The sequence below is a fragment of the Podarcis liolepis genome (genome assembly GCF_965112155.1).
Source record: "Podarcis liolepis genome assembly, chromosome: 3".
Lineage (NCBI taxonomy): Eukaryota > Metazoa > Chordata > Lepidosauria > Squamata > Lacertidae > Podarcis > Podarcis liolepis.
The window spans coordinates 13,981,758-13,999,099 of record NC_139557.1 but is presented as its reverse complement, the minus strand read 5'-3'; the positions used below and the strand labels follow the sequence as shown (position 1 = coordinate 13,999,099).

At 43.4% G+C, this 17,342-nt stretch overlaps 1 protein-coding gene across 3 annotated transcripts in view; it reads left to right on the top strand.

Moving 5' to 3' along the window:
• Positions 1 to 17,342, top strand: part of MCM8 (minichromosome maintenance 8 homologous recombination repair factor) — a 40,953-nt gene that overhangs the window by 21,777 nt on the left and 1,834 nt on the right. The window contains exons 16-23 of one of the 3 annotated variants that reach the window (XM_083493762.1): positions 1,839 to 2,048; positions 3,643 to 3,719; positions 4,159 to 4,348; positions 11,641 to 11,778; positions 12,614 to 12,743; positions 14,419 to 14,504; positions 14,736 to 14,804; positions 15,990 to 16,081. In XM_083493762.1, the coding sequence (XP_083349888.1) occupies positions 1,839 to 2,048; positions 3,643 to 3,719; positions 4,159 to 4,348; positions 11,641 to 11,778; positions 12,614 to 12,743; positions 14,419 to 14,504; positions 14,736 to 14,804; positions 15,990 to 16,081 (992 nt within the window). Of the gene's footprint in view, positions 1 to 1,838; positions 2,049 to 3,642; positions 3,720 to 4,158; positions 4,349 to 5,017; positions 6,803 to 7,488; positions 7,946 to 11,640; positions 11,779 to 12,613; positions 12,744 to 14,418; positions 14,505 to 14,735; positions 14,805 to 15,989; positions 16,082 to 17,342 lie in introns of those variants that run through there. The other 2 variants (XM_083493761.1, XM_083493760.1) reach the window with 2 other exon arrangements.

The following is a 17,342-nucleotide window of genomic DNA, read 5'->3' as shown; positions in this document are numbered from 1 at the left end:
TGCCAGACGCGGAAGTGATGTGGATGACTGGGGGGAAGTGAGTGGAACCCTTAATTGGGAGCACCTTCATCCCTAGGAATGGATTCTTTGTTCTCTCGCTGTGATCATTAAAATTTCTAACTGGTAAGAGACTCCTTTCGCTTTGTTCTGCTTATCTACTGCCAAAGGGTGGGTGGGTGGGGAGCCGAATCCCTGAAGCCTGACACCCTTGGGGAATATAAAGCAGGATATAAATATTCAAAATAAATGAAGCCCATGTTTGTGTATAAGTAGCTGGGACTCTCAAGTGCCCTGTGTGGTGGTCTGCTCGTGTACAGGGGCTTTTCAGCTCCCCACTTTCCAGCAACTGCCCCTCTCGCCAACTCCCAGTTCCTCTGATGATATCCCATAAAGTACAAAGATCTGCCAGTGGATGGAAGTCTATCATCCTCCCCTCCTTGCACAAAAACCAAAAACATTTCCCACTTACAGTCAGGATGGGAAGTTGGATCCCAGCCATTATGTTTGCTATATAGCATTTCAGTGTTCAAAGCGTTTTTACATGTGTTGCAGCCATTCTCACAATCTACCCAGTGTTGTGAGGATCTGTGAGGCAGAGTGACTTACATGAGGTGAGATAATAATAATAATAATAATAATAATAATAATAATAATAATAATAATATTTATATCCCGCCCATCTGGCTGGGCTTCCCCAGCCACTCTGGGTGGCTTCCAACAAAATATTAAAATACCGTAATATATCAAACATTAAAAGCTTCCCCAAACAGGGCTGCCTTCAGATGTCTTCTAAAAGTCTGGTAGTTGTTGTTCTCTTTGACATCTGGTGGGAGGGCGTTCCACTGGGAGGGCGCCACTACCGAGAAGGCCCTCTGCCTGGTTTCCTGTAACTTGGCTTCTTGCAGTGAGGGAACCGCCAGAAGGCCCTCAGCGCTGGACCTCAGTGTCCGGGTAGAACGATGGGGGTGGAGATGCTCCTTCAGATATACTGGACTGAGGCCGTTTAGGGCTTTAAAGGTCAGCACCAACACTTTGAATTGTGCTTAGAAACGTACTGGGAGCCAATGTAGGTCTTTCAAGACCGGTGTTATGTGGTCTCGGCGGCCGCTCCCAGTCACCAGTCTAGCTGCCGTGTTCTGGATTAGTTGTAGTTTCTGGGTCACCTTCAAAGGTAGCCCCACGTAGAGCACATTGCAGTAGTCCAAGCGGGAGATAACTAGAGCATGCACCACTCTGGCAAGGCAGTCCGCAGGCAGATAGGGTCTCAGCCTGCGTACCAGATGGAGCTGGTAAACAGCTGCCCTGGAAACAGAATTGCCCTACGCCTCCATGAACAGCTGTGAGTCCAAAATGACTCCCAGGCTGCGCACCTGGTCCTTCAGGGGCACAGTTAGCCCATTCAGGACCAGGGAGTCCACACCTGCCCGCCTCCTGTCCCCCCCAAACAGTACTTCTGTCTTGTCAGGATTCAACCTCAATCTGTTAGCTGCCATCCATCCTCCAACCGCCTCCAGACACTCCCACAGGACCTTCACCGCCTTCACTGGTTCTGATTTAAAAGAGAGGTAGAGCTCTCAGCCATTGTGTTTCCTATATAGCATTTCAGCGCTCAAAGCGTTTTTACCTGTGTTACAGTCATTCTCACAATCTACCCTCTGTTGTGAGGATCTGTGAGGCAGAGTGACTTACATGAGGTGAGAGACTTCAGCCTGGGTCTCCCAAGTTTCTCACTCCCACTCTTACCTGTGGGAGCCACAGTGGTTCAAATCTGATGGCACTGTCCACTTCCGCAGCTGAGCGGAATGCCATAATACCTAAAGCATGTTTTCAATCGTCAGGTCGTTCCGGGAGAAAATTTTGACCCAGTTCCGCACCAGCTGTTGAGGAAGTATGTTGGCTATGCCCGTCAGTACGTGCACCCCACGCTATCTCCAGAGGCTGCTCAGGTCCTCCAGGAATTCTACCTTCAACTCCGACAACAAAGCCAAAGAGCAGACAGCACACCTATCACCACACGGCAGTTGGAGTCATTGATACGTCTTACCGAGGTTTCCTTTCATTTTGTATTTCTTGCCGCTTGGATTTCTTGCAGTAGGAAAGTTTTGCCAAGTGACAGACTGCCCAGATGCTAGTGATTTTAATGTGGGCGTTGGGAGGCAGCGCAAATATTTCTTTTTAAAAAACCCTAATTTAAATAAATAGATGTACATTGGTACCTCAGGTTAAGTACTTAATTCGTTCGTTCTTAACCTGGAACTGTTCTTAACCTGAAGCACCTGAAGCTAATGGGGCCTCCTGGTGCCGCGCCGCCGGAGCACGATTTCTGTTCTCATCCTGAAGCAAAGTTCTGAACCTGAAGCACTATTTTTGGGTTAGTGGAGTCTGTAACCTGAAGTGTGTGTAACCTGAAGCGTATGTAACCTGAGGTACCACTGTAATTCCATCAAACTGGTGGGACTGGATTTGGATCAAATGTGAGTTGCCAGATTCTTGAGATTCCAGGAGAGCAAGGAAAACACTCACCATCTTTTTTTTTATTAAAAAAAACAAACACTTCTACCATCTTTTTCTGTAATTAAAATTGAGGATACTAAAAGTTAACACTCGAAGCTACCAGCATGAGTTTGACCAAAATGCGGGAGGCAGTGGAAGACAGGAGTGCCTGGCGTGCTTTGGTCCATGGGGTCACGTAGAGTCGGACACGACTAAATGACTAAACAACAACAACATAGTTAAGAAACTGGGCTCAGCCATGTTCGCTGTCTTCCGTTTCTTGAATGGCTCCCTCATACATCCCTTGTAACTTTAGCCTCAAAGTAGAGATAAAATTTAGTGCCTCATGCTGGACGTTATTCCAGAAAAGATCTCGCAAACATAGAGATATTCCACTGGATATCTCACTTTTTAAATACGATTCTGCTGGTGTAACCTGGATTATCCGTTCTTTCAATATCTTGTGGCTGATTCAACTTTACTTCTCTCTCCCCAATCCATTACGTTGATGCTCTAAGCTGCCTTTGTTCCAAGGAAGGAGTTCAGTGATGTGCTCTTTTTAATAATTTCTTCAGCAGAAGCATTTCAGCTTGCTAAATGGAACAATCCCCATTCTTCCTCTTTAATTTTAAACTATATGAAACTGCCTTAAACTGGGTCATGCCATTGAATCCTCTAGCCCAGCATTACTTATTCCATCTGTCAGTGGTTCTCCAAGGTCTTGGCACAGGGACATTTCCCAGGTTGGTTACTTGATGTCCTTTAAGTAGAGACGCCAGGGAATAAACCTGGGGCTTTGTGTACAAAGCATGTGTTCTCAGCCAGCACTGATGGAGTTCTGTTCTGTTCTGTCCTAAATGCCACAAAATTCAGCAGCTTTCTGAACTATATCCACATCCAAACTGAAAAATGTAGTGTGTATTTGTCTGTATTTTTCAGCTGCTGTTGTGAACTCCTTTCACGTAGCTTTTCTGATCTGAATAAATTAGGTTGGTTATTGCAAAGGGTTATTGCTGACTAAATCCCACTTGGAGTACCCATTGAAGTCAACGGACTTAAGTTAATCAGGCCCCTATATTTCAGTAGGTCTACTTGAGTATGACTTGGATAAAACCCATTTTAATTTTAATTATTGTTTGTTTGTTTAAGGCACGGTCAAGGTTAGAATTAAAAGAAAAGGCCACCAAAGAAGATGCTGAAGATGTCATAGAAATAATGAAATACAGGTAGTATGCACCAGAATAAAACTCAATTTACAGCAAACCAAAGGTCTGCGGGGCTCTAGTGCACACCTGGTGGTGCTTTTATTTATTTCAGTGTTATGTACACATTTTCCTGTTCCTCCACTCACTGTACTAGGCAGGAATATGCAAACTGAGCTGCTCAAATTCAGTGGCTCCAATGTTCACAGTAGGTCCAATGTCACATTCCCCATTGGGTACAGGGAGCTGTTTTCTACACTAGAATGGAGGGAGAAGCCATGGATGTTGCCAGGTGGGGGAGAGAGCTCTAATTGATCAATCCACTGGTGATTCCCTCCATTCCCTGCAGAAAATGAACAACAGCTTCAAGCTTGCTTTTATGGTTAACTCTTCCAAAGGCACTTCTCTGCCTAGTTTTACGCCTTCATTGTTTATTGATGTTTCTGTGTGTTTCTTCTTCAAGCATGTTAGGAACTTACTCCGATGAGTTTGGGAAGTTGGATTTTGATCGTTCGCAACACGGTTCCGGAATGAGCAACAGGTCGCAAGCAAAGAGGTTTGTTTCTGCCCTTCATCGTATTGCAGAAAGAACCTACAACAGCCTTTTTGAGGTTCAGCAGCTGCGGCAGATTGCAAAGGAGGTAAACGTAAAAGTAAGTAAAAATAAAATTGTGTATTTGGAAAGGATTAAATTTGATATTGGAATTATCGGTTGAAAAAATAAGTTCCGATCCCAGCATCTGTACTTCCATGGTTCAGAGGACTTTAATCATATTGCTCCAGCTCTGGTGGCTGAACTTTGCCTATGCATTTAGAAATTGTATTTGAGATTGGTTGCCCTACTAATATATCATCTAACATCAGCACCGCAAACTTTGTTGTTACTGAAACTTGCCTTTCTTCTTTAACAGCCTGACATCTGTGAACTATCTTGAAGTGTGTTGCAATTTCTGCAGATTTTATTTTTTTCTGCAGTATTTTGCTGTGTGAACACTGACAATTGTATAGATAACTTAGGACAGTCAGAGAGAGTTGTGCCCTGCTGCACTTTAACTAGAGAATGACTAGAAAATGATCTCTTAAAAAAAAATAATTAACAAGGTGCTCCTTCAGATGAAGGCTTGTATTAGCTTAGGTGACTTTTTGATCCTTCCACCCTTTCACATAGCAGATACTTGTGTCACAAATTGTTTTTGAAATTCCCTTCTGGATGAAAAATATTTAAATAGTTTAAATATCAACGTCTTGTGAGGAAAGAGGCTTATAGCATAACGTGTAGTGTTTTGTCTCTCCAGATAATAAACTTTGTGTGATTCTTCCAGGTAGCTGACTTTGAAAACTTCATTGGCTCTTTAAATGATCAAGGTTATTTCTTGAAAAAAGGTCCAAGGCTGTATCAGCTTCAAACTATGTGAAGGAATTCAGCAACCAAAGTAACTGAGTTTTTGGAAGCGGATCAGTAGAACACAACACGATACTCTGTTAAGGCTACCAAGGCTTAAATGAAAGACCTTTTTAAAAAATCAGTACTTTGTTACACCAGGTGGTACAAAATATGTGAGAAACCTGCTCAGATAGGTTATTATGATAATGGAGAAAATGACTTCAGCTGCCATTTCAAAGTCATGTAAATAAGTAAAACTTAAACAAGAAGTGAAACTTATGTATTGTTTTAAGATCCCATCTTCAAATGGCACTGCAAGAATGTTAATCCAACATGTTTAATTGCAACTGCAATGATTAAAAATGCTTAGCATATTCTCATGTTGCATTCTGCAGTAAACACATTGGCTCTATGCAGACAAGCAGAAACATACACGTGTGTTTTGTGTTCACAAAAGGCTTCCTTTTGGTTTATGTGTGGTAGTTTTCAGAGGTGAGTTGTGCTGCTGGTCTGCTTGCTGTTAGATCTTGTGTTCCTCACTCGTTCCTTTCACTGTTTTGCGTGTCGGTTGAAAAGGCTTCCTTTTCAGTTTTTATCTCAGTTTGAACTGTAGCTCACTGATTCAGACACGACAGCAAACTGGTTACCAATAAACAGGAGGTGGACATAGAAGCCATATGTGAGAAGGGAATATGAAAGTGTGTAACTCATTCATGATTCTTGTATGAGTGATTGCCTTTTAAAATGTTCATTTTGAAAACTTGGGCACAGTAGTAGTGAATTGATATTTTGTTTAAATACAACAACTGATGCACTCAGTAATTATATTGGGTTGCATCCAACCAAGGTAGGCTTGGGTTAGATTCATTGGATTTAAAGTTAGTCATGTCCATTCATTTCAATGGATCTATTCTAAGTGTAGCTAATATTGGATGCAACCCATAATATTTAGCATGGTTTAAAAAAAGGGAGAGAAAGTGTGTCAAGTGAAGGAAACGTGATTTTGAAATAGTTCTATATTGTATTGAAATTATCCTTGGCTGATAGCCAGTTTCAAAGGCAGGTTTTGAAGAAGACCACTTACAATCAACCATAGGCTTGGGAATACTGGAGAAATTTCCAGCACAGGGCACTAATCCTGTTTTAGAATGCTATTATTTTTCCATTACATTTGTATAGAAGAGGAAGGTATCAACTGTGATGTACACCCATGAATGTATTGAATTTGCTTATGGGTAGAATAGGAACACTTTGTACCGTTCCCCAAGTTGTGCCTACCTGTTGCTGGTTAGGTGGAAGAGGAGGGTTGGGTCTTGCATGATCGTTTGGGAACAGTAGACCATTGCTGTTCAAGTGAATCACAGCCTGAACTAAGGCGGCTCACAACAACAGCATTGCCACCATACAAACATACAGTAAAAAGTTAAGGGATACATGGTTGGGTTAAAGCTGCAGCCCTTGTCTTCAAAGGTTTAAGATTACTCATGTAGACAGTCTTGTAGCCTTTGAATTGATAAGGTACTTTTGCTGCGTCCTTAGACGTATCTTAAATTCAGAAAGAAACCAAACTGCTGACATTTTAAAATTATGGACAGAGTCAACACCTCCCTCCATAACCTGCTGTTACGTTCATCTATTTATTTGTGTGCAATAAAGCTATTCTGTTTTGTTTTAACCATTCGTTTATTGCTTTCTGTGAATAAAGCTATTTTTTAAAGGAAAACACTGTTACAATTTTTTTGTTCAATGGTTTGAGTAAAAAGGTAAAGGGACCCCTGACCATTAGGTCCAGTCTTGACCAATTCTGGGGTTGCGGCGCTCATCTCACTTTATTGGCCAAGGGACCTGGCGTACAGCTTCTGGGTCATGTGGCCAGCAGGACTAAGCCGCTTCTGGCAAACCAGAGCAACGCACGGAAACGTTGTTTACCTTCCCACCGGAGCGGTACCTATTTATCTGCTTGCACTTTGACGTGCTTTCGAACTGCTAGGAGCTGGGACCAAACAACGGGAGCTCACCCCGTCGCGGGGATTCGAACCGCCAACCTTCTGATCGGCAAGTCCTAGGCTATGTGGTTTAACCCACAGTGCCACCCATGGTTTGAGTACAATAAAGCTATTTTTAAAAACTCAAACCATTTATTGCTTTGATTAAATAGTCATTTATTGGTTTGCATGCCACAAAGCTATTTTTTATCATGGCTTCCATTTTAGGCGTTAAGCTCTGGATACCTAAAAAAAACAAAACCCCACCAGCTGGCTTGGCGACCGGAAAAGCGTCAAAACAGCGCGCTCCCCGCACAGGCTGCGTCCTGACGTTCTCCCACGTGCTGCGACGCTCCGTCTCCTAAGCAACGTCACCGCAGGTAGGGAGCTTCGCCGTAAAGCGCGGCGCTGTCGCGAAAGGCAACGTAAAGCGCCGCTCTGAGGCGAAAGGCCCGGCCCGGCCTAAGTTGAATGGCGGGCGAAGAGGAGGCGGCGGCGGCCGGCGGTGGGGGCAGCAGCCGGGGAGGAGGAGCCGCCGCTGCCGCCCCTCAGCGTCGTCGCCGTGGTTCTCCTCTGAGCGGGCGGAGAGGCCAGCCATGTTGCCCGCGGCCTGGCTGGCCAAGGGCGGCGCCTGCGGCTGGCGGTTCCTGAGGGGCGCCAACCCCGCCAGGGCGCGACGGGGACTCCTCTCCCGGGCGCCGCTCGCCGCCGCCGGCTCTCCTCACCGCCTGCTGCGCCCCACGGGCTCCCGGCAGCATCAGCAGCTGCTGGCCTGGGCTTGGCCGCGACGCGAGCGGGCCAGCTGCGGGGTCGGAGGGCCCGCGGGGAACTCGGAGCGCGGCGCCGGGAAAGCCAGGCCTCCCCGCGGATACGCCGAACTGGTAAGGGGAGAAGCGCGCCCCCCCCCTCGCCGAAGCAGGCGGCCTGGGGCTTCGCGGCCACTCGAGGCCCCGGATGCGGCCCATAGCGCCCCCACAGCAACAGGGTCAAGGGGCGGTCGCGGGGAGCACGCACAAAAAACACACACCGCCACCACAAACCGAATTTCCGGCACTTGGCAAACCCGAGGAAGGTTTCGCCCTGGTTTTACTACGTTCAAAAAAGGTTTTGGAGGGGTTTTTGTGTTTCTGCTTTCCTCCCTCCATATGTGAAAGGGCATTTAATTTAGCGCGTGGATCGAATGGGTCCGTTGGGTTCCCTGCGATGGTTAGAAGACTAGGAGATCCCCAATTATTTTACAATCGGGCTCAAGGAGGGTCTGGGCTGGGCTACTTCTGCAGGAATGTTCTTGAATATTGAAAGAGTTGCTACCTTTGTATAGACTCCTCTCCTTGACCTGCTAATTGTCTGTGGCTTGGGAAGGCGTTTCTTTTATAGGTCCACGATATCGGATACAGCAGACCCTCCCAAGTGTCCCTATTTTCCAGGCACGGCCCTGAGTTAGAGAAGCCGTCCCGCTTTCTGATTTGATCCCGAAATGTTCCACTTTTCCTTAGGCCAGGGGTCTGCAACCTGCGGCTCCGGAGCCGCATGTGGCTCTTTTACATCTTTGCTGCGACTCCAGGGCGGATACTAGCGAGGGGAGGAGGCGCATTGTGCGCCCCGACACTCCTCACTGTGGCGGGCGCTGTACTGGCTGTGACGTCGCATGGGGGCGGTGCGAGCGTTAGTCACGCACCGTCCCGATGTTACCTTCCCGCCCACTGTCAGATCGTGGCTCCGGAGATATATTTGTTTTAAATGTCGCAATGGTTTTGCGGCTCCCAGTTGTTGTTTTTTCTTCGGAAACGGGTCCAAGTGGCTCTTTTTGTCTTAAAGGTTGCAGACCCCTGCCTTAGGCTGTCCCTATTTTCACTGGAGAAATGTTGGAGGGTATGGCGTTATCTGATCCCTGAGCCATCTGAAGGCAATCCTGTATAGGGAAATGTGTGGTTTTTTCCCTTTTTTAAAAAACAGATATAACATATAAAACATACAAAAGAGAGAACATTACAATACTAAGAGAGAAAAAAAAATTATAACACATTCCTTCTGAAGTTCATTTTAAATTCCATTATTAACTGACTTCCTCAAATCCCCCCCTAACTGAATTTCATTGTATCAACTTGTAACAGTTCTCCAAAATCATCTTTCTACTACAATTTACTCCTTCAATTTACTTTCTTCATTTTTTTCTTATTGACTTAAATCCATATTACAATACAGTGGTACCTCGGGTTACATACACTTCAGGTTACATACGCTTCAGGTTACAGACTCCGCTAACTCAGAAATAGTGCTTCAGGTTAAGAACTTTGCTTCAGGATGAGAACAGAAATTGTGCTCCGGCAGCGCGGCAGCAGCAGGAGGCCCCATTAGCTAAAGTGGTGCTTCAGGTTAAGAACAGGTTCTGGTTAAGAACAGACATCTGGAACGAATTAAGTACTTAACCCAAGGTACCACTGTACAAAATTCTTATTCTAATCCTAGGCCTATTTGATACTTTCAAGTACTTTCTAATTATCTTATATTTAGGGAAGTGTTTTTTTAATGTTTTTATATACAGTGGTACCTCGGGTTACATACGCTTCAGGTTACCGACTCCACTAACTGAGAAATAGTACCTCGGGTTAAGAACTTTGCTTCAGGATGAGAACAGAAATTGTGCTCCAGCGGCAGCAGGAGGCCTCATTAGCTAAAGTGGTCTCCAGGTTAAGAACAGTTTCAGGTTAAGAACGGACCTCCGGAACAAATTAAGTACTTAACCCGAGGTACCACTGTATGTTGGAAGCTGCCCAGAGTAGCTGGGGCAACCCAGTAAGATGTGTGGGGTAGAAATAGAATTATCATTCTGGGATGGGCCATCCCTATTTTCATCGGAGAAATATTGGCGGGTATGCAAACACACAGGCTTGTATACAGCCCACCTGCTTCAGTAAGAGCTTGGCTTCCCTTTCTCTCGTGTACCAGTCTCACTGTAGTGATGAGTGAAAACGTCTTTCCCACTGACCTTAGAGAAACTCCTTCTCCTTACTATTTTGGGCACACTCCAGGATCTCCTCATTGGCAAATTCTAATAATGTGTTCTGCAGTGTTTGTCCTGGACTTGTTTCCACCTGTGCTTGAAATGATTTCCTTTGTAGGTCTGCCAGATTGCCTGATGGAGACTGACATCAGCGGTACCAAGTGTTCCCTTTGCAATCTGGTGCAGATCCACAGAGAAAGTGGTTCAAACTACTCCATAATCATGTCAGGTTCCAACCCCATGTGATTAAGAACTCTTGCAGTTGTTAAGTTTGGAAAGTTTTATGCTTAGCTTTCCGTATACAGTGGTACCTCGGGTTAAGCACTAAATTCATTCCGGAGGTCTGTTCTTAACCTGAAACTGTTCTTAACCTGAAGCACCACTTTAGCTAATGGGGCCTCCTGCTGCCGCTGCGCCACTGGAGCACAATTTCTGTTCTCATCCTGAAGCAAAGTTCTTAACCCGAGGTAATATTTCTGGGTTAGTGGAGTCTGTAAGCTGAAGCGTCTGTAACCTGAAGCGTATGTAACCCGAGGTACCACTGTATAAGCTTATACTTGCTTGTGGAGATGAAAGAAAGAAGCAGCTGCTTCAGTGGGGAAAAAAAGCATTTTGAGATCTTAAAAATGGCTGTTGTGACCTTCTTTATTTCCCCATTTCAAATATTCAGAAATTATATTATTATGGATATAGGCCATTCATGTTTATTGGAAGACTTATTCATGTGCAGGACTTTGTTTCCATATGGAGAATTGAAATATACCAATGGAGTGAAAAAGTAGAAGTGTTAATGCCTGCCTGCAATTACAGGCTGTCCAGTGACGTAATGATGTGTAAACATCAACACAGCAGTTTCTTTACAAACTGCTATGCACATAGGTGGTTGCAGATGCCTGTTTCAAATGTACATAGAATCATAGAGTTGGAAGGGACCCCAAAGCTAATCTAGCCCAATCCCCCGCAATTCAGGAATCACAGCTAAAAAATCCCTGACACGCTGGCCATCCAACCTCTGTTTAAAAAATCTCCAGTGAAGGAGAGTACATTAGTGACCACTGTGTTTAAGTAGTAGCTTGAACATAAGAAGACATCATAGATCACTGCAGAATACTTCCTTTCTTCCAGCCTGCTACTTTCAGTGGAGCCAATTCATACATTCCGTTTTGAATTAGAAAGAAAGCAGTGTGCGAATTGGCTCTGAATTGTCATTCTTTACATGGGGATTTGTTTATTTGAAAATATTTTTATGTCAAAACATCACTTCAGATTCTAAACCGGGAAGACTTTCTCTAGGGCAATATTTTCACATGTGTATACTACAGTCCTAGCCATGTCTACCTATAAGTAAGTCCTTTTGTTTCAGCGCAGCTTGCTTCCAGGTTAGCAGGGTTAGGACTGGAGTCTTAGGCATCTGAATGTGTTTTCCCATTTTGGGGGGGTATTGTTTATGTGTAGCCTTTCCTCGCCTGCTTTTCATTCTAAAAGCTAAAATCAATACCCAAGCAGACTGAGTTGAGGTAATGTGTATTTGATTTTTAATAAGCTTACTTCCTGTTGTTTTGTTCTTTCCAGTATGAAAACCCTTGGACAATTCCTAATTTACTCTCAATGGCAAGGATTGGTCTGGCACCGGTTTTGGGCTACTTGATTGTTGAAGAAAATTTCAATATTGCATTGGGTGTATTTACTCTGGCTGGAATAACAGATTTGGTAAGTTTTAGCATACCATTTTGAAACGTTTTACAGAAGAAATGAGAATGTCTTTCAGTTTAGTTTTTGTACATCTTTTTATTTTATAGGAATAATACGATTCAATAGGTAGAGAATTTTCTGTTCTTTTCGTTTGCAGCTTAAGATAAGAGACTGGCTATGTTGAAACCAACTTTTTACAATTTTCTTGACTGTGTGCTTCTAATCTCTACTTGGGGTTTTTTTTTTTTAAGCATGACTTTAACAAACAAACCATTTCCCTAAGAATAAATGCTTGTGTCATTGTACTTGGCCATTATTGTATGCAAGAGGTGCTTCAATTCAGGATGCCAGCCAACTCTGCCCTCTTTCAGATTGCTGTAAGGAATTTAAGGAGGTCATTTCATTCTCTCGCTCCTCCTCCCCAACCCCTGGTTTGTTTTTCTTTTCTAACCAATACTAAATATTTCATAGCTACTGAGTATGCTCAGCTCAATATATATATTTGTTATTTCTGCAAGCCTTGGGTACCTCCTGTTGTGCTAATAGTCTCCTATTGTTTCTCAGTAGCCCCATTTTGATTCCATTACTGCCAGCCCTCACCACCCAAGTCCTGTCTGAACATGCCTGTACTAATCTTCCCGAAATAAGGAGACTTTCAAAAGCAGTTTGTGATATGGCATGCTGCCATGCTCAGGTGTCTGCTGTTCAAAGGGTTGAGGGGAGTCAGAAATCTCACTTGGCATGTCTTAGCCTATGGGCACTCCTGAATAAGCTCTTTCAATTCTGGCCAAGGTTAATTGTACCATTAAAAGAGTTACATTGTCTTAGCTGTCTGTTCAACTTGCGTTTTCAGTTGGATGGCTTTATTGCACGAAATTGGGCCAACCAAAAATCTGCTTTGGGAAGTGCCCTGGACCCTCTGGCTGATAAAGTTCTCATCAGCGTCCTGTACATTAGCCTGACTTGTGCAAATCTTATTCCAGGTAAGCAGATGAATTTTGTTGTTGAATGGCTTGAATAGTTGATCACTTTAATTCTATAGGGCAATATCCAAAAAACGCATTCTGTCAGTACAAGGCTAGCCACTTGTGCAACATAATTTCCCCCTTCCCCTTCCCAAACCTGCTCCAGGGGTTTGGGGAACCCCCTGAACAGATTTGGAGGGAATTACATTGCACAAGCTGATGGAGCAAGTTATCTGGAGACCACCCATAGCTTCCCAACTTGCCCTCACAATATAGTATCCAGACAGTGTGATGACATGGTTCACATTAATCACCCACCTGCAGAGCAGTGTATTAAGACTTATGTTGAAAAGTAAGTATAGTTAATCCATGTCCTTCCTTGAAGTCACTTACTGAATTCATATTCGTAGAGAGTGGTGGCTTTAAATGATAATTGGTATTCCTTCATGAATTCTGTTGCATTTGTTTGCTTCTGAGATTTCTGTCCTACCTTTCTAGGATGCAAGTTAGAAATATTTACAAAAACAGTACCTAACCAAAATGAAAAACACAACAAAAGATACAATTAAAAGCACCAGCAGACACACATTTTATCTATAAGTTTTATTAAATTTTCTGTTTTACACAACCTTAAAATATCAATGACTTCCTTTCTTCTGTTTCCATGGTTCATTTTGCATAACATAAGTCCCTGCATATTTTATATAAACTAAAACTTTCAGTATTCCATTATTACATCCATCAAAACTTATTTACATTGTTGAATTTATCTTAATGCTGCCAACGTTTTCAAGTGTACACAATTTCCCCCATATAATCAATAAACATTTCCCAATCTTCTTTAAACGTATGTTCTTCTTGTTCTATTCTATATGTTAGGTCTGCAAGCTTCGCATATTCCATCAGTTTAAGTTGCCATTATTCTTTACTTGGGACATCACTCATTTTCCATTTTTGGGCTAACAAAACACGGGCCGCAGTAGTGGCATATATAAATAAGGTTATTTACGTATGGAAACACACATTTTAAAACAGTATCCTAAAAAAAGCCAAGGAAAAAGCCTCCATTAACAATGGATCTGAATGAGAAGTTGATTGCTGTATAGATGTTAACCACTGGGTTTTGGTACTAGTCAAGACATTACTTAAATAAAATGTATGTTTTTTATGGTTTTAATTAAAAAATAATTGACTTTTATTCACTTTACAGTTGTACTTTTATAGCAGCCAGCGCATATTAAACAATGGGTCTTTGTATTCCCTACCTGACCTCAAGATGTTGTGTTTTAAATGTGTGGTATTCAGTAGGTGGACAGCAAACTAAATGCCCTAAATTTAGACTAAATAAAAGAAAGCAAATTGTTTTTAAAAATTACTTTATGTGCTGATGGGTCTTTGGATGCTATACAGTGGTACCTCGGGTTACAAATTCTTCGTGTTATGAACTCTGCTAACCAGGAAGTAGTTGCTCCAGGTTGCGAACTTTGCCCCAGGATGACAACGGAAATCGCACGGCGGCAGGAGGCCCCATTAGTGAAAGCGTGCCTCAGGTTAAGAATGGTTTCGGGTTAAGAACGGACTTCCGGAACAAATTAAGTTCGTAACCCGAAGTACCACTGTACACTTGTAAATATTAGGATTTGAATTGCCTTTCTGCATGCTTATGTTAACAAATATCATGGGTTTTTTCCAGTTCCTCTTACATCTATGATCATTTTAAGGGACATCGCATTAATTGCTGCTGTTTTTTACGTGCGATACAGAACTCTTCCTCCACCAGTAAGTATGCAGATGTTTGTTTTGACTTTAAATCAGTCACACCTTATTTGTACCAAGGGGGGTGGGATATAAACAGTAAAATGACTATTTAAATTATTGTATTATTAAATACGAAGATGGAAAATGATCGTGTTGCCTTTCTAAATGCCTTAGTTGGTTCTTACTAGCTCACATGCTTATTAGACTTTTCTCCTCGATAGTATTACAAATCAAACTTTCTGTCTTCCACAGAGAACACTTAGTAGATATTTCAATCCATGTTATGCCACTGCTCAGTTAAAGCCAACGTTTATCAGCAAGGTAAGAGCAATTGTACATCTTGCTATTCATTTGATACCTAGTCTATGTCACCATGCAGCACAGTTGGGTATGGATGTTTTTGTACTACAGTGGTGCCCCGCAAGACGAATGCCTCTCAAGACGAAAGGATTTTCCGTTTTTTGAGTCGTTCCGCAAGACGAATTTCCCTATGGGCTTGCTTCGCAAGATGAAACGTCTTGCGAGTTCTTGCGAGTTTGTTTCCTTTTTCTTAAAGCTGCTAAGCCGTTAATAGCCGCTAAGCCGCTAATAGCCGTGCTTCGCAAGACGAAAAAACTGCAAGACGAAGAGACTCGCGGAACGGATTAATTTTGTCTTGCGAGGCACCACTGTATTCTCTACCATCAGCAAGCCCCAGTGAAAGTATGAGAGAGGATTTGGGTGAGGGCTCCAAGTTCTGATTTGGCAGTGTGGGTTTTCTTCCTTTAAATTTTGACATCTCTTGTAAAGGGACCAGTATGGGATCCCTTTAGGGGATATCTGTGCTCCCTCAACTTCTCACTAGTGAAAAATGTTTATTTAAGCCAGGCATAGGCAAACTCCTACCCTCCAGATGTTTGGGACTACAATTCCCATCATCCCCAACCACTGGTCCTGTTAGCTAGGGATGATGGGAATTGTAGTCCCAAACATCTGGAGGGCCAGAGTTTGCCTATGCCTGATTTAAGCCTTCACTTTGCAGAATCCTGTTCTTTATGAGAAGTTTTTACTTCCTGGCCTGGTTCAAACATAACAATAAACCATGTTTTAAGCATTACTTGTGCGAGTCACAGTTGGTGAACTCCTTTTACAATGAGGGAAGGAGGTGTGAATGCTTCTGTTTTAAATCATACGAAGTCTGTTAATGTCTGAACTTTGGAAACTCTGGTTCATTCACACAACAGTTTAATCCTGATTTATTTAAGCAACTACAATAATCTGCAGTTTCCCGAGTTTGAACAGGAAATTGTCGTTTTTTAAAAACTGAATTGGGCCCCCAATGTTTATGGTGTCAGAGGAAAACTGCAGGAATTATTTCTACATTCTTGGTTTTATTTTTCAAACGTTTAGCCTTTAATTTACAAATTTTCATTACTGCTAAAAGTGTAGCACTTTTAGATCCTGTTGATTTCAGGTGGAAAAGGAATGTTAATGTGTGACTTCAGTTTTCACGTAATCTCTCACCAGATGAACACGGTAGTCCAGCTCATCTTAGTGGCAGCTTCTTTAGCAGCTCCGGTTTTCAATTATGTGGACAGTATGTATCTTCAGACCTTATGGTATGTAGACATTATACTGCATTTTTTGCCCTATAGGACGCACCAGCCCATAGGACGCACCTAGTTTTTTTGGGGGGGGAAGAAAGAAAGAAAATTTTATCCCCCCCCCCCCAACTGGGGCGGCGGAAGCCCGAGCTTTTAAAAACGCATCTACCGTAGTTTATAGAGGAGAAAAACAAAGGCAGCAGGCTCCCTAGGCTGCGGATATCTGCCCGAAGCGCGAGGCACTCTGCTTCAGCGCACCCTGCGCTCCGGGCAGCAGGCTGCTATCCGCAGCCTAGGGAGCCCTGCGGGAACTCCCACGGGCCCCCCAGGCTTGCTGATAGCTTTCTGAAGCCTGGAGAGCAAGAGGGGTCGGTGCGCACCGACCCCTCTCGCTCTCCAAGCTTCAACGAAAGCCTGCATTCGCCCCATAGGACGCACACAGATTTCCCCTTCATTTTTGGAGGGGGGAAAGTGCGTCCTATAGGGCAAAAAAATACGGTAATTGTTACGATACAACTGATTTGTGGGGAAACAGGCAATTCTGAAAGAATAGGATGCAAATGAAGGGATCCTGAGCAGTTTTGGAAGTCACCTAATTTGTATGGTTGCTGAAATCATGTCACTAGTGGCTGCAAGCAACCAAGTTAAAGCAATTGCAGCTCAATTCTGGGTATTTTAAACTTTGAAGTAAGCCTGTGCATAGGATTGCAGCCCTACTAACATGGGATTATATTCAGAGTTACTACTTATGCTGAATTGGTATGTGGTCAATAAATTTAGGACTAGAATTATCTCTAGGCAAGCAGCGCTACCTTGGCTCCTCGTGCAGTATGAGGTAAAATAATACTGACCTAAAGATTCCCTCATTGCAGGGGTTGGTCGGTTCTCAACCTGTGGGTCCCCAGATGTTGTTGGACTACAACTCCCATCATCCCTGAGCTCTGGCCTTGCTAGCTAGGGGTGATGGGAGTTGTAGTTCAACAACATCTGGGACTCTAGATGGAAGAGTTTAAAGTGGGGTAGCAAGATGATATGCATGAATCAATTTAGAATTATTATGATAGAGAGGCCCCTGGACCATATACTTAGCCCTGCAATACTAAGGTCTCTGGTTCAGTCCTCTTCAGCTCTTGGGTAAGTAGACTGCGAAAGACCTACAAGGGCTGCAGCCAGTGAAAGTAGACTCTCACCAGTGACCAGATGGGTTGGTGGTCTAGCTTCTTATAAGGAAGATTCAGATGTTCATATTTTGGCTTAACTAGATTTTTGTTTGGGC